This window comes from Octopus bimaculoides, chromosome 1, assembly GCF_046866305.1.
Source record: "Octopus bimaculoides isolate indiv1 chromosome 1, ASM4686630v1, whole genome shotgun sequence".
In the NCBI taxonomy this organism is placed as follows: Eukaryota; Metazoa; Mollusca; class Cephalopoda; order Octopoda; family Octopodidae; genus Octopus; species Octopus bimaculoides.
The window spans coordinates 66,286,332-66,307,752 of record NC_142928.1 but is presented as its reverse complement, the minus strand read 5'-3'; the positions used below and the strand labels follow the sequence as shown (position 1 = coordinate 66,307,752).

The 21,421-nt window shown below is 36.7% G+C and overlaps 2 protein-coding genes across 4 annotated transcripts in view; one reads left to right on the top strand and one right to left on the bottom strand.

Moving 5' to 3' along the window:
• Positions 1 to 21,421, top strand: part of LOC106870735 (prosaposin) — a 105,011-nt gene that overhangs the window by 33,237 nt on the left and 50,353 nt on the right. For all 3 annotated transcript variants that reach the window (XM_014916924.3, XM_089351941.1, XM_014916915.3), the window contains exon 2: positions 21,189 to 21,352. In XM_014916924.3, the coding sequence (XP_014772410.1) occupies positions 21,189 to 21,352 (164 nt within the window). The remainder of the gene's footprint in view (positions 1 to 21,188; positions 21,353 to 21,421) is intronic.
• Positions 13,402 to 18,590, bottom strand: LOC149137574 (uncharacterized). Its single transcript, XM_089351967.1, has one exon. The coding sequence runs from the start codon at positions 14,646 to 14,648 to the stop codon at positions 13,836 to 13,838; it is 813 nt and encodes a 270-aa protein (XP_089208093.1). The 5' UTR covers positions 14,649 to 18,590; the 3' UTR covers positions 13,402 to 13,835.

The window sequence follows — 21,421 nt, the reverse complement described above, 5'->3', positions numbered from 1 at the left end:
GTGCAGCCTACCTAATAATAAGACTTGTCTCATGCGGTCCGCTTCTCGAAAAAGGGTTACCCATGCCAGCTATAGGGATTCTAGTCTAGGTTGGTGGGAGCAACGGAATTGTTTTGGGAGTTGACAAATGTACTTTGCAATATTTCCTCCAGCTTTTTATTCTCGAAAGTGCCGAGGCAGGTAGGCGAACTTGTTAATATTTAGTTTACATAAGAAAATAAAATAAAAATAAGACAATTTGAAACCTTTTGTATTAGAAAAATTTCACTAATCTGATGACCGAAACAAGAAAGGTGGGTTAATATACAGATCCACACTAACCAGGTGGGTTAATATATAGATCCACACCCGGTAGAAAATTTTTTTTAAAAATTAGGTTTGTGACTTCCTTATTCACTACAATTATAAAGTTAGTAAAACATTGAAGTAAATAATGCCCTGCTGTACTTTTCTTTTCAATATTGTCTTTCTATTCCTACCAATTTTACATGGACTATTTTCCCCCCCTTTACTCTGGACTACGATAAAAATAAGAACCACTATTTATTACGATCAGTTTAATCGATAATACTTCTTTACAAATTTGTGGCATTGTGTCACTAAAAAATTGACAAAAAGAATGACTTGACGTTAGTTGTTTACTAACACCACGTCTCGTTATAAAGATAATTTATGTCAAGGCTGGTGTTTGTTTTTTTCTTCCCATATATTTATTTTAGATATAACATTAAAGCGAATAGAAGTTACTGTAACTTTTAATTCTTATCAAAGGGGCTTGTTTGTTAACACATCATGAACTTTTTTTTGTTCTCGCTAGAAATATTAAAATACTTTATTTTAGCTAGAACCTGCGCCAATTATCACCTTGGTTTACGAAATAAGTTATTGTTTAATCCCCCATCGAGCGTAATTTTGTTTAATGGCATTCCAACTGTAGTGTGTGCTTCCCGGATCGGCCCTTCCGATTGCCGCCTCCGGACCCCCACACAAATCATTGCCTACAGCTGACTTAAAAGTGCTGTTCCTACTGCCCCCTCCTCAGCTACGCTAGTGGTTCCAACCGTGAGCACTCTCACCTTTTTTATCCAGGCATTTTGTATTTAGGATTACAGTATCCAATAAATTATTTTAAGATGGGATCTGTAATTTGATCGCGTAGAGGTTTCTTCAATTCCTTTTTAATCATTGTGGTTCTTGACGGAAATAGCCGTGCCTGTCAACATAGTTCAATTTCCTCGACAGAGGGTTGTACGATACTCAGATGGCTCTAGTTAGCTATATTAACCTGCTAAATTAGCCTTACCTAGCGAAAAAGATTGATGATAATTTCTTTGTTATTTATTGTTTAATCTAGATCGGCGCTAATTTAGTAAAACCTATGGTCAAGCATTTCAGCCAAAACCGTACAACTTTTATACACACACACACACACACAACATAAATTCTTGATTAATTAAAATCCCTACCTCTACAGTCCTCATCAGCACAATTGCCCTATCTTATCTCGAGTAAACCAAGTAGCTTAAAGCATATACGAAAAATAAAAAAAAACATTTGTCCACGTCTGTCCTCTTATCTCAAGACAATAAGCCCTTAATGACAAGTTAACTTCGGAAAATTCTTGAGTTTTAAGGTCCTCTCTCATGTGGAGCTGGTCTCACCTAGCATTTGGCATTCGTTACATATCCTCTAGGGGCGGCGATAATTTTAATAAATCAAATATTTATGTTGTTTGGTATATATCCGCATTTATCTATATTCATATACATTCTACTTGCTACTCTTAGTTCATTTTTGTTTTTACATAACACACACCATGTAACTTTATCCTACATCAGGGCTTAAAGTAACACACCGAAACGGTTCAAAAGTTTAAAAAAAAAAAAATGGAAACAAAGAAATGTACTTCGGCTCAGTTATAAAATTTCATTTCACCAAACCACTGTGATGGAAAATCTATATTAAGTAAAGGAAATCCTTTTACAATGACGGCCTATACATATATATGTATATATATGTTCTTGGTAGCAGCGTAGTAGTATATACACAAGCTATGTAGCAGCGCGTATAAAAACAGGCTATGTATATTTTCCCCGATTTCCATTTTACCTTGTAGTCGTTTCGGGCGTTTTAAATAAACAGAAAACAACCTTAAACTACAACTCGTGATTAAATCAATGTTGTGTATCACTATTTCAAGTAATTAGTACTAATATCGGAAGTTGGTCTTAATAGATAACTAATATCAACATCAATAAACCACCCAGTGAAGAAGCCTCGGTGCAGTGATCTTGATAAATAAACCGCAGTTAGAGTACAGCAAGTGCTCTATTTACATTTTGTTGATCAAGTGTTCCCCCTCGCCCTTTTCTCGTTTGTATCCTTAATAATAATAATATTGATAACTTTCCTGTGGGGTTAATATGATATTGTCAATGCACTGTATTTTATCGCACTGAAGCTTACCCGTTGGGTTAGTAGTAAAAATTCTATTAAGTGTTTTGCGTTCATTAATTTGTTTGTTTTTAGTTTATTAAATTCAGTTTCCATTTTTTTTCTCGTTGGTATATCGATACTTTACAATAATTATAAAATTACTTATACACTGTCTGAAAATAAAAAGGGATGGACACGACTTAAACGACTATAATATAGTCCTGCTCAATGAGTTGATTACAGACTAAACAATATCGCAAAGGTTACTAATGCGTTTAGTCTTTCTGTTTTGATTAGGTACTCCAGCCGTGTTCATTGCATCTTTTATGTATCTGACTACATTATCAAATGGCTTTTTTAATCTTTTTTTTATGACGACAGTATGTCATTTGAAGAATGTTTGGCTACTGTTTCTTCCAGGTTTAGCGCTCTCCCGTTTCGTCATTTGCGATGTTGTTTAGTCCGTAATCAACTGATTGAGCAGGCCTATATTAGAGTCGTTTCAGTCGTGCCTATCCCCTTTTTTATTTTCGGACAGTGTATCGGACTACATTATATATTGTCTCTTTCCTCATAAGACAACAGTATATGATTGAGGGAGATGTGACTATTATTTCTAGCAGTTGGGGCGGTCACAAAAACTCCTCTTTCGCTTGTCATTGCAATGGTGGTTTTTCAGTCCTTGGTCAGCACAGATCGAATTGACCTTTATTGGAAGTTATTCCAGCTATGAGCATACTGTTTTTGTTTTTTTTCCCTATGTGTAGGAAACACAAGACCACATTATGTAATGCATCCTATTTTCTAAGAAAGAGCTTGTGATTGAGTGACTAAGATAGTATTTCTAGCAGGTCAAGCGATCACGTAGAAGCTGTGTCGTTGCGACGTATTTACGAGGCATAAATTTATTTAACTGGGGAGAATTTGTTTAACGATATGAGCAAACATATCTTGACTTTATTTATGGGTTTCAACTGTAAGTTATGGAAAATTGTACTGTATCATTTTTTTTCTTCCTCGTTATTGATAGCAACTCCAACGGCTGTCATTCTTATTACTATATCTTTTTGCGCAGGATATTTGACGAGTTGGCTATGCTTTCTGTCCGCTTGTTTCGTTGAAAGTATATTCTCAAGGCTTAAAGGGACGTAACTCAAGACACTGAGCAATAACCTTTTACGAAATTATTAGGAAAAATTTTTTAAATTAATAAGAATTATTACAAAGATGTTTATTGTTGAGTTCTTTTATTCTGTAAATACTGGAACAAAAGTGCTCTTGACTAAAAATAAAACTAAACAAGAACCTCGGCCTGCTAGAATAAAAAATCTAATCTTTCAATACCACACCGTCTTAAAAAAAAACACCTTTTATTATGTCGCGCTAACATGGTGTTTGATTTTAATTCTAACAATGATTGCTTTTAATATAGGCAGTGTGTTTTATATTTCGAATATAATTTATAACAAAATACGTAATTTACGTCATTTTAAAAATTAGACAGTATTGGATTCGCATTTAAGGTAAACAGAATTACCTTTCCAAGTTTAACAAAAAAAGTCATATCGGCAAAAAAAAAAAAAGATTAGAAATAAGTAAATAACACACACTCCCTCAATTATATATGCCACCAGGAGGTACTGGTATATTCGCCACCAGGAGGTACTGGTATATTCTTCTAAGTATCTAGACTGATTTAAATTTTAGTATTATTCAGGTTAAGATTCTGAGTTCAACTTTGCCTTTCGTCTCTTTCTGGGATTGGTCAAATATTGACATTGTTTTCAACTTGGTTCTGGCAATTCCTATGACATACCAAACTGTATCAGCATTTTTACCTGTCTTTGCACAAAATTTGTAGTGTGACAGTAGATCTACTGCATGGGCAACTGTTGGTCTTCCATACAACCTTGAAGAAGATTATGAAGTGACTATTGTTACCAGACAGTGCTCTATTAACTAAACCAAGATTACCATGTCAGTTTCATGGTCTTTTTAGGTACATACATACCAAAAAGTGCCTTCCATCAAAAGAGCAAGAAACAATTTTTTTCTTAACTTGTTTCAGTCAGACTGGGGCACCACCTTGAATTTTTAGTCGAATAAATTGACCTCGATACTTATTTTTTAAGCCTGGTACTTATTTTATTGGTCTCCTTTGATGAACCACTAAGTTACAGGAACATAAATACCAATACCAGTTGTCAAGCAGTGATGGGGAGACAAATAAGCACAAAGACACATGTTTCTTTTAGTTTCTGCCTACCAGATCCACTCACAAGGTTTTGGCCAGCCTGTGGCTATAGTAGACACTTGTCAAAGGTGCCACACTGGAACTGAACCTGCAACCATGTGGTTGGGAAGCAAGCTTCTTACCACACAGCCACTCCTGTGCCTTGATGTTTTGTGATTAAAGAACTAAATTTTCAGTGAGAAGAAAGTGGAATCTGTGTGGAACAGTAATACCCTCATTCTTTTGTATCATTTTGTTTTTGCATTACCTAAAATAAAACAATGAGATGTGGACCATAGACTCATTATGTCAACAGTTAAGACTGATGGGTTTATTGACTCACCCATCAGCTAATGAAATTTATAAATTCCAGTACAGAGTTTTTAACTTTTGGCACGATGCCAAGTTACATAATTATGGAAGCAAATGTTTAAGTGTAATGCTTTGAAAATGAATACATTTAAAACAAGCAAAATTATTTTAGTATCATATTGGAACATAACTACCGATTGTTTTTTTAGAAATCAAAATACAAGTCTTTTTTTCCACATTGCTAATGAAAGTGTGTGTATATGAGCTGGTATAAATGTTGGTTGGTTAATTTTTTGTCACTCTTTACAGTGTATAGAGAGAGTTAAAGATAATTAACATCAGAGGTGTACAAACTAGGCTTGGTAGCAGGCAATTGGTAAAGGACCACTACATGCACAATGAGAGAAAGAATAATAGAAACAGGAGGAGAGTGAGTTAGACTTGTTATGGCAAGAGTTCAAATTCTGCACAGATAGGTTTTCATTGGAGTGGATTGCAATTATGTTAGTACAATTTAGAAAACATAAAATATTTATTGCAAATATACAAATGAGAAATGTTTCATATAAATTTTTAAGATGATAAACATTCTTCTTTTGTAAATTAGCATTCATTTCATCAGTTTGCCTAAGCACCAAGAAATTTGATAAAAGTTAAATTATGATTATGTTCTTGCCATATTTCCATTATGAAGGCTTTCTCTTTAAGGCAAAAATAAATCCAAAAAACGAACACTTTGATCAGTTACAGGTCCGCTATCAAATTCAGCTGTACCTCCATTAGAACACTGGTCACTGTATCCACGGGATACAATCACCTGATATTTCATCCAAAACAAGACCACTTCTCTGATAGGCACTCACCTTCAGGCACACAGATATGTTGCTTCTTTCTACTTATGCTCAGTAGGAAGCTGTATACCACTTCTACTCAATCAAGCTCACCAAATGTACCCACTTCTCATCTTCATTCTAACTGTCTCACTCTGCAATCCAACACTAAACACTTTCTCCTTAATCTTATATTTTACACACTTTTCTTATGGACATCAGCTACAAAAGTTCACACTAAACTTCAAGTGCATTGACATTACCATTCTCTGTGAAGGTCTGCACAGTTGGATGTTATTTTTCCTCTTCCTCTCCTTGTCTAGTTAAGGAAAAAGAAAATTGCTATTAACTACCTTCATTTTAGTTTCAAAAGTAAAAAAATAAATACAAACCTATTGATACAAAAATGATTTCATCACATGGCCTAAGTTTTGGAATTTTAATAGTTTTAACTGAGTTTTAATTTAATATTCCTATGTTATTGCTATTGTTCACTAAAGGATAGCAATGTGTATTGATAACTGTCAATCATTTTAATATTTACCTGTGTCGTGCTCTGAGTAGTTAAGTCTAAGGTTACCAGATGATAAATTCATGTCTATCAGGAAGATAGTGTACAATCATAAAATTTAAAGAAGATACTGCAACAGTAAAGATATGAAGACCAGCATCACATTTCACAAGTGGTTTGAAAGTGCTAATGAATAAAGTGTTTTTGCACTTTTTTTTTTCATTCTTTGCACAATCTTGCATGCATAAACTTTACTAGCTGATTGAATCAGTGGGGATTTGGCCAAAAGGCCAAATTTATAATGACTTGTCATACAAGCAAAACATGATTCTGTCACCTATTTAGGAAGCAGTAACTCTAAATAAGAACTGACTTGGGACATGATAATCCATACAATCCTTGCCAGCATGAAAAGCAGACATGATGATGATGAGAATAATGACTCTATCACATGTAAAATAATAGATATTGATTGATTAATCATTAATGACAGCAACCCCATGTAGTGTAGTTTAATCATTCTAAGAATGATTACAGTTTAGATGAATTGCTTCAGAATAGAAATTGCAAGCACACTCACTCCACTCCTATCCAAAAAAATAATAGTAAGACTGTCTCAAAAGTTGATGGTTGCTTGACCTTATTGAGAACAAGGCACACAGTATAAAATTTTTAGGTCAATTACTGTCAACATGTGAGAAGCATCACAAAACTATGCCTATCATAAACTATTTAATTCTGTTTTATTTTTGGAAGTTATTTTGAAATGGCATAGGTATGTAAGATAAAAATAAATTGAAATTACAAGTTGCAATTGACAAAGATATTTCATGCAACACTACAATGCAGTGATATTTATGCTGGATCTTTGCATTTTGAATTCAATTCACATTGAACAATGGAGTTCAATTCTTCCAGGATCAGTAAAATAAAAAGTATCAATATAAGATGCTGGACTGGCAGAATTAGCACATTGGATGGGATTCCTTGTGATCTTTGTTCTATCTTTTGACTTCCAAGTTCAAATTCTACCATGGCCTACTTTGATGTTAGATTTAATCCATCACCCAGATTAACAGCTGGACCTTAAGTGTCTTTAGTAGAGTCCACTCTGTTTTCAGCATTTGGACTGGATTCCCAGTTTGATGTTAGCATCATCTCTTCTATTAGACTTGGAGGCCATGGAAAGAGTCTTCCTGTATACTCATCCCTCATGAACCATGCAATACAAAAACAAATTATTTTCATCTTGTAAAGGAAGAGGAAACAGTTGAGCTGTTAAGTTTGTAAGTCCATACTCAGTACTGGAACTTCATTGTATCTCCTAGGTGGGAGACTTAATTCCACACTCTATATTGGAAAATAATTCTCTACAAGTATTTATATCTCTCCTTCACTTAAGACTATTGAAATGAGAATTAAGTATTTATGTTATGGACAGTTGATATTATAAGCGTCAGGATTGAATTTTTTTGTTTCTTCTGTTCAGAAGTTGAAACCTCCATTGCTTCACTTCAAAGTCTGCTTGTTATAACTTGTCAGAAGAAAACCTTTGTATTGCTTTCATTTTATTTATCTTCTAAACTTGCAAAACACCTAACGTGTGCATGTGTGATCATGTGTAGTATTGACATTTGATTTACTGGTACTTTAAATCATTTACAAAAACAGTACGTTACAGTGCATTTTTTTAATTTTATATATTTGTTTCTATGATGTTATTAAAAATGTTTAGAGTATTTAGTCTTCTCTGAAATGTGTTGCAATGTTACTTTATATAGAACTAAGTTATTGTTGGGAGTGGACTTTATTATTTGCTTATACAGTATTAATTTCCTGTTTACACTCTCTCTTGCATGAAAGCTAATTGTTAAAACTTACATTAACCTCATGAAGTCTGTTGACTATTTTTATCAGTTGAAAACTCTTGAATTTCCTGCAACATCACAAAGCATAGTCAGTTAAAGTGACTTCAGTATTTGATTAATATTTTATTGTTTCCCACTCCTGTGTAAAGATAGTAGAGATGTAACTAAATGCCACAAGGCATTTTGGCTTGGTATAAAGTTATAAACTTTGGGGGATGGATACAGTCAATTTAAATCTCTAAGTAACCATCTTAAAATGTTCTGTTACTCTACTGATTCTGCCAGTCACTACCCTTTGTAATAATGATTTGGCATACCTCCACATGGGGTATTCCAAGGAACACAGTCAACTTAATTGAACCCCAATATATTGCTGATATTTTTATCAGTCTTGAAGAATTAAAATGTAGTCAACTCCTTCAGGGTTTGAACTTGATGTAAAGGTGCATAACTAAATTTTCCAAGTTCAAACACTATGATAAAGTACCTTCTTTCCCCAGAATGACTGAATTAGATGGGCTGAAACCAACTTCTAGTAAACGTATTTATATAGTTAAGCAGCTTTGCACAGGAAATGTTAAATAATTTGCCTATGGCAATACTAAGAAAAACTGACAATGAGTACAAGTAGATGAATTGAGATGGGTTTTGTTTTTCCTTCTCCTTTCTTACATTATAGTTAAAACATTTCAGTGTTAGAGAACTTGCCACAGGTGGAAATTGAAATTGTATTGAAGACACTGCGTGCTGATAATATACTTTACATCATGGATGTTCCTTCCCCAATTAAATATTGAAATATGACATTGAAGTATAGTAATATCCAGTATTAGTGTTCTAGCATAACTTGACTTCTAGTGAGGTAGTCTTCATAATTTGAGCAACAGCTTATTCCAACATTTCTGTTTTACTAAGTATGCTAGCTTATTGTTTGACTGTAGGTATATGAATATATATTGTAAAACACAGTGTTTCCTGATGTGTTTTATTAATTTATATACGTTTTGTGGATGTTTGTTCTAAATCCTAACACTTTCAGTATTATTAACACTTTACCTGTCCAAAGCATTTTCTTAATTTGTCCTAAACTTATCCATGCTCGCTTCCAGACTTTTAGCTAGCCCTTATTTCATGTTCTGCATAATATAAAGCTTTCCTTTCCTAAATTATTGTGTTGATTGAAAAAGAAAAAATTGAGAAGGTGCATCATATATGATGTATGGATGCCAGGAAAATGTCCTCAACAATACATTAAAGTTATTGCGTGTATAGTATATTACATGCATTAGCATTGAATTGGCAATATGATTGAATAGTTTATAACTGGGCTTCACTATCATTGGACATGCACACGGCAATTTAAACCTTACACAATCTGATGATTGTTGTTAATCTAAGAGATTCTGTCCACTTTATTCAGATGCCTACATGCTTATTTTTCAATCACTCCTATGTATAATTGTGTGCATACAAGAGAAACAAACTATGATATTGACTGATTTTAAACTAGCCATATCCAGCTCAAACTGTTTTATGTTCAAACTGGCCAGATCCAGCCACTTACATTTACCCTACAATGTTGTTCCAAAAATATGCAATTACTTCATCAGCATCCTGAAACTATGATAAACACATGATTAATTCAAAACAATGTGAATAAGAATTGCATTTCATTAGTAACCTGAATGCTAAAGGGTTAAAGTGATAAACTCTTATATGCTGACTTGGTGTTATTTTTATTGTATGGATTTTTGAAATTCATATTTATAAAGCATTTGCTGATCTTTCAAATAGTCCAACTTAGCATGTCCTTATTTCCTAACTGATTACCAAGCTTAATTTACTTTCCAGTTGGTAAACGTTATCTGGTTGTCACTGCACATTTTAAAATTTTTTTTATTTTTCATTCAGATGAAAATTTTATTTCATTTTTAGTTTGTCTGTTTTTTTTTTGAAGTACATTAATTTTTCCAGAATCCTCCCTATCTGACATTAAGTTTCCTGAAACCATTTTTCCTGAAACCATCTGTTTACATCATTTTTACTCTGAACTAACTCAGTGCATAAACTCTCAACTTTTCATGCTGTGACCTTTTTATTGTCCATTTAATACTATCTCTAAAGTACATTTTTTATATCATTGTTTTATTTGCTGTGAACTAAATTGTCTTCCTTTTTCTCATACACAATATACTTTGATTTAGAAATGTCAAAGTCATGACGATAATCATGTTTTTTAACCCCACCACTACTCTTAATGTGACTGTCAGTCATAAATTTTATGAATCAGGAAACTAATTTAAAAATTTTTTATCTAGGCTTAAAATAAATATCCAGCTTACATAACCACAAGCATGGAATGTATTTTTGACTTGTGAGCTAAAAGCTTAATCATTTCCATATATAAAAAACAAAATTAACATGTCTAATTTTTTTCAAATTAAGTGGCATCAGTTACAAATCCACAATCACATCATAACAGTGAATTTGACTTTGTGGTTGGATAAATGCATACACATATATACTCACATATCCATTCATATATCTATACATGTATATACATAAACCTAACCATATTTTACAATTTCTAAAAGAGTTACAACACAACTGATCAGAGAGAGGTACTACTTATGCAGTTTTCCTAGTGAAACTGCAGAAGTACTTGGCTTGGAGAAGACTTTTGGTTTAATTTCATGCTCGCTAAGAAAACTAGGAGTTTTGGTAAGTACGAGAAAAGTAGGTTTCTATTGCTATCGGGAGCCAAGCCAAGCTCTATATGCAGAAAAGTAGAAACTCCATATAATATACTCAGAATAAATTATGGACACATAGTACGTGGTGTGATCAAAGACGAGCTAACAGAGAATGTAAACTTCAGATATTCAGGTGCTGTCAATACAGAGTACACATGAAATAGATTCTCTTAAATGCTTGGATGGCTCCAAGAACAGGATTGAAAAAGTTAATGAGACTATTGCCTTGGCTGGTAACTAAGTGTTTCACTCTCTATGTAAAAGGCATATTCAGTTATACCTGAGTATGAACTATAATACTGCATGATAGAGAAATGAAGGGCTTTGATGCAGACTTATGAAAACTGTGAAAGAATTGAAGTATGCATGCATTGCTGAATGTGTAAGGTTCTACATGGAAGATGGAATACAAATAAACTGGAAGATGGAATACAAATAAACTGAGAAAAACTGAATAGAAGCTGTATCTTATGTGGTATAAGAGACAAGACTAAACTGAGTCAGTGAAAGAAGCAAGAAAAGTATGACACAGGAAATAGAATTCAGGTGAGAAGGTGATAGAGGAGGAGAAATAGAAGAAACAAAACAATGCTAGAAGGAATAATGGAAGAAAGACAGTAATGACAGGGGTTAATAGGGGGGAGACAATAATTGGCAGCTACACCTTTGGTAGTAAGTGTGTGTTAATCATGAGTGTCTTGAGAGAAAAGGGGTGAATGCTAGCAGTACAGAAGGGTGCCGGTGGGAGTGTATATGACGTGAAAAGATCTGATGGAAATCCTGTACTACAAGTTTTGTGACAAGAGAGGATGGGGATGGTGGGGGTTGTGGTGTGAATATGTTACCTTATATAGCATTGTGCTGAAGTTGACAATCATATATAATCAACTGATGATATCCAGAGATTCTTAGTATAGAAGACTTAATAGTGCTCAAATGATTCAAAATTATACTGTCTTTACAGGGGATCAATTCCACGTGGAAATTGACTGTGGTTGATTCCTTTTACTCAATGCTTTCAACTTGCTTCAATTCAGCATGGGCCTCCAGCTTGCAATTAATACCCAAACCTCTCTTAAATTACACAATACAATCTGGAAAAGGACACATTGAAGGGTGTGTTTCTTGGTACCCTATCAAAGAATAGCATGGTTATACTTGGGAACCGTTTCACCATAAGCACAAACGTACACCTTCATGCATGCACACACACACACACACACACACACACACACACCTACCTACCTATCAACGTACTCACCCATCCACACACACATTGGGGTTCTTTCAGTTTCTAAATCCATTCACAAGGTTTTGGGGTTGGCCCAAGGTTAATGCAGTGGAACTGAACCTGAAACCATGTAATTGAGAAACAGATTTAACTGCACAGCCATAGCCCCCCTTTTTTATTTTTTTATGTAAAATTGGAAAATAGAAATTATATGTATTAAACACTGGACAACCAAGAATTTAACCTTAAGTAAAATTCACCTAATTCAAAACTAGATACTTTGGCTGATATTCACTTGATAAATCACAACTATAAGTAGATAAATCACAACTATAAGTAGTAGCAAAACCATATTAGCCATTTAAAAACATAAAAACTGTTCAATTCACTTTACTTGTACTTCTTGGAGTTTCAAAATTTCCAGAATGCAAGTATGGTCTGGTTACTGACACTATTCCACTGCAATTGTTTGAAATTTGCTTAACGGCTAGTCTGCCTGATAGACATAAATAGATAAACATATAAAGTGTGTGTGTGTACACATACAAGACATTAAAAATATAATTATACATCCTCAAAAGCTTGTTTATCACAGTATTGTATACATTCCATTCACTTTAAATCCGACGCATGTTTCTACTGCTTAGATGTCCTAAGACATTATTATTTCATCCAGGGTATATGTATCCATGCAACTTTATTCATGATGTTACGACTACAGGTTTTTAAAATCAAACTGAAGGAGTTTGGCGTTTGATAGTCTTACTCGAGGTATAATTTAGGTAGGAGACATGTCTGTTTATTGTAGAAAAGAGCAGAGGCTGTTGTGAAACACGATATGGCAATAAAATCTGTCATCATTTAAACCTAGAATGACCTTTTAGGTTATATATATATCACCATTTAGTATCTGCTTTCTATGCTGGCATGGGTTAGACAGTTTGACTGAAACTGGTAAGCTGTAGGACTGATTTGAAATGGTTTCTGCGGCTGGATGCCCTTCCTAACGCCAACCACTCCAAGAGTGTAATGGGTGTTTTTTACGCGCCAGTTAAATGACACTGACATCAACCACCACTTGACAGGTCTTCTCAAGCCCAGTCAGGTGTGAAGTTAGCGTATTTCCAAAGAAGCACTCAACCTGAATACTGGGCCATCAACATTGTCGAGTTCCGGGCCAAAGATGTAGAAAATCCAAGTTTCTCAATTACACCATAAAATGGGTTTGGCGAAGAGTAAATAATCCAATGTGTATTGTGAAGGAGGAAAAGACTGAAGCAGAGAGAGAATTACGGTAGTCTTACCTGTCTATGTGGAAGGGTCACTCACAATGTCCACGTGCTCTGTCTGCTGCCATACTGTCTATGTGGAAGGGGTTGCTCATAACGTCCACATGCTCTGTCTGTCGCCGTACCATCTAACAGGTCTGCTCTCATACACTGTCCACTGCCAACTGACCGCTCGCACCTTGCCACCCCTGCATGCCCACCGTGGTCCTTCCAGTGGGACCCACACGCCCCACTTCTGACAGGACATGCGTACTCTCTCACTTCCGGCCCTTCCCTATAACACAGTCTGGCTCATAACACCACATGCACCTCTGATCTGAAGATCATTCAACCAACCTGCCCACACCCTCTCCTCAACCCTGATCACATGCTTTAACTTGTCTTGTAATCAGGCAACCAGTGAGGAGGGCACTGCTCTTTCTGCAACCGCTGTGGGACTTCAGGACTGGCCTCAGTCCCTGGCATATTGCTGCCGGTTTTGTCCTCTTGTCCATTACTGTTGGCTCCATCCGCTGATGCATTCATGATCCTGTGCACATCCAAAACATGATGTGACATGCCATCTACGGACACATTGTTCCTCGAATTTACAGAGGTTATTGTCCCCTTTCCCCATTGTGATGTGCACCATGCATTTGGGGGTTTAACCCAGACTTCTTCCCCGACCTGCACAAAGGCATGCTCTTTCTCTTCTGCAGGTTGCAGCGATGCTGTACATGGATATCTCCACTTGTACTTGAATATTGCCCTGTGTGGTACTGACTCCTTAGTCTGTCCCGACCTGGGCAACATATTATACCAAAAAACGGCTATGACTGGTGGGATGTGGCCTCTCTCAGCTATGGTCTTGATGGTACGATGATGCCTCTCCACAACTTCATTGCCACTTGGCTGGTATACCGCCCTGAAGAAACAGCTAACATGCCACTTGTCAAGCATTTCCCCCAGCAGCTCTGAGCAAAACGCAGTGCCATTGTCCACAAGCAGCTCATCCACAGGACCTCGTTCTAGGAATATTTCAGTATTCTTGTGATTTCCTCTGCAGTTCCCATCTTCATCTCCCTCTATATGGACAACTCCCCCAGTCCACAGTCGACCATCAAGAGGTATGTCCCCAGCCGGTAGTGCATCATGTCTACTGCCGTCATTTCTAGTTGTGTTCCACTGGAATGCTTCCTGCCTCATGCATGCCCGGAGCGGGGTCAATGGACTAGCACCTGTTGCAGCTCCCAACTACTCTCTGCACACTCTGCCTGTTCATGTCAGTCAACTTTCCTGGCTAGGAACAGGGTCCTGTCCACCCCTATGTGATGTATGGTATGCAGTCTCCTCAGCTCCGAGTCACTCAGTCGACATATTGCAGCCACTCCTTGCTTCAGAACCTCCGGCACCTGCAACCAGGCTTTCTTTATTCTGGTCAGGACATCTACTCTATTCTTCTCAGAGGGCACAAAAACCACATTCAGCCTCAGGTCAAACTCGGTTGCTAGCTTGCCCAGAACTCCCAAACAGCATTGTCAGTATTTCTCACTCCCTTTGGTTCGCACCTTCCACTCGCCAGTGACCACTGATCCCACCCATCTAAGTACAGTGGCCAAACTGGTCTGGATTTCAATGGTATGCAACCCCCACCTCAGGGCCAGGTTCAGCCCCTTGAACACAGCATCCAGCTCTGCCACGTTGATGTGATTGTAGTCATACTTCTGGCATCCCTTTTCTGGGTATGCTGATAGCAGCCTACTGCATTTTTCAACGTCGGATCTCCCTTCCAGTACCATTCCACTGTCCACTGCTGACCGTTGAACACCACCTGAAAATCCTTGTCTATAATGGTATGTGCAGCATATTTTTCTTCGCAGCTCTCACCACTCTCCTGTTGTAGACTCCCAGCGCATAGCACCCCCACATCACTGAATGTTACACTGGCATCATTGACCGTAACACATCCCAAACGGACTATGGCGTCCATCACCACATGGACTCCATCCACCATGCGGTCGATGATGATCGCACACAACCTCAATCTTGTTCCTTGTACCACCATAACCACATCACTACTTCCTCTGCATTCAACTTCTGTACCGTCAACAGCCTTTACACTACTCACTTCATTCTTCTACCACCTCAGTCATTAAGGTTGTTGAGCAGCTCCTTGTCCACGAGGGGTCGTTATAGCTTTTCCTCCACCATGACTTCCACTACTGGCAATGACCGTATACACACCTCTCTTCTTTTGATAGGACAACTACCAGCGCAGTAGTCTCCCTTAGACTGTTTCCTCTGAATGCATTCACTAGAGATGTGGCCTGTTTGTCTGCATCGATAACAAATTACTCCAGGCTTGGGTTCCTTGCAGTCTCTCACCATGTGTGAACCCTGACACCGAAAACACTGCCCTTCGAAGGGTCGCACATGTTCCTTGTTTGACCACTTCTCATTGCTGCTAGTGGTGTCTTCCTGCAACACGAGGCGAGGACTCTGGCCTGAGATATTACCTCTCCCATCGCCATGGAGTGAATATTTGGCAGCTTTTGCAGTTCGACCAACATGTGGTCAGGATATCCTGTCACAAATGCTATTTTTTCTGTTTGTTCCAGTGCCTTGTCTTTGTACTCTGCTAGTTTGGCCAGTCACCTGATTTCGTTGGCAAGCACATCGACCTGTTCACCCGTCCACTTCGCTTTCCCTAGCCGACCATATGCCATGAATAGCCCTTCCATAAAAGCCTCCATTAGCTGGACTTCTGTTTTTTTCTGCGCTTAACTGGTCCTTCTCTGCCATTTCCAAGTATAATGCCAACGCTGATCCATCAAGGTACAATGGTATGAAACTCATGAGGTCATCTATACCATGGAGTCTTGCCACCAACTTAATTTTTCTTCAACCAAGCAGCAATGTCTTCCTCACTGCAAAATGGTCTAACCATCTCGTTCAAAATGCAGACCATACCCATCATTTTTTTTTTCTAGCTGAAATAGCTTGTGATGTGAAGGAGGAAAAGATGGAAGCAGAGAGAGAATAACATTAGCCTTACCTGCCTATCTGGAAGGGTCACTCACTACTTCCATGTGCTCTGTCTGCCGCTGTAACGTCTAACAGGTCTGCTCTCGTATGCTGTCCACTGCCAACTTACCGCTTGCACCTTGTCAATCCTGCATGCCCACTGTGGCCCCCCTAGTGGGACCCACAGACCCCACTTCTGACAGGACATGCGTACTTCCGGTCCTTCCCTACGACACAGCCTGGCTCATAACACCACAGAATGAAAAGATGACAAAGAAAATTCTGTAATACATCTTTAATGATTCATTACAATTGTTTCTGCACCAACTGTATTTGCAATGCCACTTTACGCAAAAATTCCAAATGAGAATCTACGTAATGTTTGCAGCTTTAGACAGAAAAACACTTCATCAGACTTGCATCAAAGGTGTGTTGTCATATTGTGCATCTTCCAGACCTTGCTTTCTGGCTTATACATCTTCCAGACGTTGTTTTCTGGTTTATAAGATGAAAATGAGTGTTTGAAATTTTGTTTCAAATTAAGAAAAGTTTTGTTTTTAGCTGTGCTCAGTGTCCTGAGTATTTCCAGCATTTGAAATTGGAAAAGACATCTACCTAAAATGATCACATTGTAAAGATATGTGCAGTGATCTGTGAAAATCATTACTTTACTGTTCACGAAATGCTCAAAATAGAAGAGCATTAGTAAAATGTTTGTACCTCAGGATTTTAAAAGAAAAATTCAAGAAGCATAATCTTGTAAAAATAGAATTGAGGCACAATCAGTTTGAAAAATAGTTATCGCAATTTATTTATTTATGCGCCCTTTTCAAGCCTAGCCAGGCTCATGGGCCCGGTTTCCCAGTTTCTATGGCATATATGTTCCCCCCAGCTGGCCGGGACGTCAGTCCATTGCAGAGTTATCACAATATTCTAACAATAAAGCTATGATATCAATACAAAAAAAAAAAAAGTGGTCACCGTAATGGGCTGGATTGTCATCACTGCATCTAAAAATATAAAAGCTACTTAAGTGTGAAGGTATTGTCAATGAACATTTTTGCTTTCTTTTTTACTGAAAGAACATCATTTATCATGAAACTGTTCCACATAGTCAAACTATCAGTAAAGAGCTTTACTTGGTTGGCCTGAGGTATGGACAGAAAAAACTGAATGCTGTACCATGACAAAGCACCTGCTTACATGTCACTCTTTATCCAGAAGTAAAGCAATAACACTTTGTTTTTAAAAAAATTCATGTTCTTTTTTGTACAATATTAAATAGCGTTTGTCTGCCAAGGAATTGTAATTGCTTCAGTTATGTGCATTTGCATACAATGCAAATGTGAATTTTGCACCTGCTTAAGGCAGATGGTTTCACAAATGACAATTTTTAGTCACAAGATGAATGTTTTGGCCATCTGACATTTTTATATTTCTTTTTCTTTTCAGTCAGTTAATAAGATTAATTTGTTCTGTTAAACCTATCCTTTATGTGATAAGGAAGGTGAGATTTGATTCCTTTGTAAACTGATTAGCTTTAATCTTCTTCCAATTTCCTTTTAAAATTGAATGTTTCTTGCTTTGTTTTTGAATTTTGTTTCTTTTTGTTAGTTTATCTAAAGTTTATATTATCACCATTTGATAAATAGAAGTTGCTTGTAGTCATTATAGAAATTCAATTTTTGATAATTGAATTTTAAAATCTTTTGGTCAAGGTGTTTTTTTTTTTTTTTTTACATTGAATTTTAAATTATTAGATAAACTAGCAGAAAGGCTCCCCTCTGGGCAGTTTTCTGCTGGTCAATTGATATTTTCACATTTGATTCCCAATTCTAATAATTTTTATATTTCTACATTGGATTGCAAAATTCTAATGTGATGTTTGTGTAATAACGAAATCAAACCTGGAGTATGTGTGTGTGTGTGTGTGTGTGTTTATATTACAGACAGTGTGTGGGAGAGGGAGAGAACATTGCAAATAATGAGATAAACATGAAATGAAAAAAATTGTATAGATAAAAGCTCGTTAAAAGCTATCCTGTACCAAATGTTTAAATTTGTGAACTCTGCCATTATAAAACACTCGTTTACTCAGTTCTTGACTGTTATTGCACATAAAAAAAAAAAGCCACATGACATTTTGTCTTACGTAGTGCTTGATGATTAAAAGAAAAGTTTTTGCTAGGTTTTAATGTGGATGGCTGTTTGGTAAGAAGCTTGCTTCTGGCAGAAACGTTAGCATGCCGTTTTGGCGAGCTGGCAGAAACGTTAGCATGCCGGGCGAAATGCTTACCGGTATTTCGTCTGCTGCTACGTTCTGAGTTCAAATTCCGCCGAGGTCGACTTTGCCTTTCATCCTTTTGGGGTCGATAAATTAAGCACCAGTTATGCACTGGGGTCGATGTAATCGACTTAATCCCTTTGTCTGTCCTTGTTTGTCCCCTCTATGCCCTGAACCATGTAGTTGGAAGCAAGCTTCTTATTTCTTTATTTCCCACAAGGGGCTAAACATAGGAAAATAAAGAAATAAGAAGCTTGCTTCCAACTACATGGTTCAGGGTTTGGTCCCACTCTGTGGCTCCTTAGGCAAGTGTCTGCTGTAGCCTTGGATCAATCAAAGCTTTGTGAGTGGATTTGGTAGACGGAAACTGAAAGAAGCCTGTTATGTGTGTGTGTCCATCACTTCACAACCAGTGTTGGTGTATGTATGTATGTCTCTGTAACTTAATGATTCAACAAAAGAGACCAATAGAATAAGTACTAGACTTAGAAAGAATAAATGCTGGGATCAATTTCTTCTAAAAAAACTCTTTTAGGCAGTGCTCCAGCATGGCTGCAGTCAAATGACTAAAACAAGTAAAAGAATAAGAGAATGGGCTCCTGTTTTGGTATCCTATACTTTTGTTACCCTCTTTACTGAAATATAGTGTGAGTATACATGCGTACCAGCTGCTATGTATATCTGTTGTGTTTTTTTGTTCAGTATTAATCACCATACTTATGTCCTTTTTCATTGTTTAGTACATGACAAAATCTCATGTGACTGTCAGTCAATTATCCTTCCCCTTCAATATAAAGTAAATACAATAGACAATCTGTCTCTTATGTTATTACAATTGTCAGAGGGGTGGGGGAGTTATTTTCTCAAATTCTTGATATATTATTAAATTGTTTAGTGCTTCTGACCACAAAACTTATAAAACTACACACACACACACACACACACACACACACACACACACACACACACACACACACACACACACACACACACACACACAATCATCATCATCATCATCGTCGTCGTCGTCGTCGTCGTCGTCGTCGTCGTCGTCGTCGTCGTCGTCGTCGTCGTCGTCGTCGTCGTCGTCGTCGTCGTCGTCGTCGTCGTCGTCGTCGTCGTCGTCGTCGTCGTCACCGTCGTCGTCGTCACCGTCACCATCACCATCACCATCACCATCATCACCATCATCACCATCATCACCATCACCACCATCAATGTGTGTGTGTGTATACACACACACACACATGTATGTATGTGATTATGCTGAAAGTTTTTCACATAAACTGAAATTTCAGCACACAAACATATTTTGAATGTTTGTAGGGTTGAAGAAGGGGTAAATATTTTACTCCCCTTTAGCATATGAATTAAATTAGCAGTTTCATTGTTATTTTTAGTTGCATAAATGAGTAAATAATTCACCTTCTGACAGACTTGTATGCAAAAAAAATTTAACTTTTTTTTCTATTTTTGTCAAATAGAAAATTGAAATCTTGCTTTTGCTCTATTTTTTTAGTTGTCATATCCCTCTGATGAGGTAGACTTAGGTATTATTCAAGGCCATTTCTAACTTAATACCAGTTTTTTTGAAACTTAAATTTAGTATTAGAATGACTGTTGGATGTATAATCTTATATACATACAAATTCCTTACCATAAGAATTATGTGAAGAGTTTTTTATTGTATTGATGCTTTTAGATAAGTATTCATCATTGAATGATTTTTAATTTATTATTTCTCTTAATTTCTTAGACTTGATGTATTCTTATAAATCTCTCAGTTTAGTATCCTTGGATTCTTGTACAGTGTAAATATCGTCAGTGCAGCTGTCTTATTCAGCTTTCATAATAGAGAAAACAAACTGCTTCAGTGAAATGACAACATTGAGAATAAAAAGGTAGTAGTTGATATACAAGAGAGATAACGCTCAGCACACATTGGAATTGCATTAACTCATGCTGAACAAAAGCACTTTGAAATGAAGTGTGTAAAAGAATTTGCAAAAAAATATTTAATTCAGACTATAATTGTTTACATTAGAGACTCTGTGTAGTATGAAACTTGAACTTGATACCCTAATTAGTGGAGTCACAGTTAAATACATAACTCAGTGATTTTGTCATCTGTGCAATCTCAGTCAGTTACCTGTTTAGTTATATCTCCTATATTCATCATCACCAACATTTAATGTCTATTTTCCATGCTGGCATGAGTTGAACAGCTTGACAGTAACTGACAAGATCAGAGGCCGCATCAGGTTCCATAGTCTGTTTTGGCTTGCCTTACTCTTCTTAATGCTGACCACTTTACAGAGTGTGTTGGGTGCTTTTACGAGGCATCATCACTGACAGGGTCATCAAGTGACTTGCAAGACAGAATCTCAACTGGTTATAATGATATTTCATTGCTTATTTTCTTTCTTCTCTTCTTGTAGGGTGTGCTTTTGGCAGCAGTGTTAAACGACCTTATACATTAGTTGGCCAGAACCATTGCACATGGGGGCCAGCTTACTGGTGCAGTCATGTAGCTAAAGCTAAAGAATGTGGAGCCATCGAACATTGTGCTACAGTTTGGGGGAAACTGAAGTTTCCTGAGAAAGTAGGTGAATTTTCATTTATTTATAAATTATAATTTTTTTTTTTTGTAACAAGTTACATTAGTATAGTA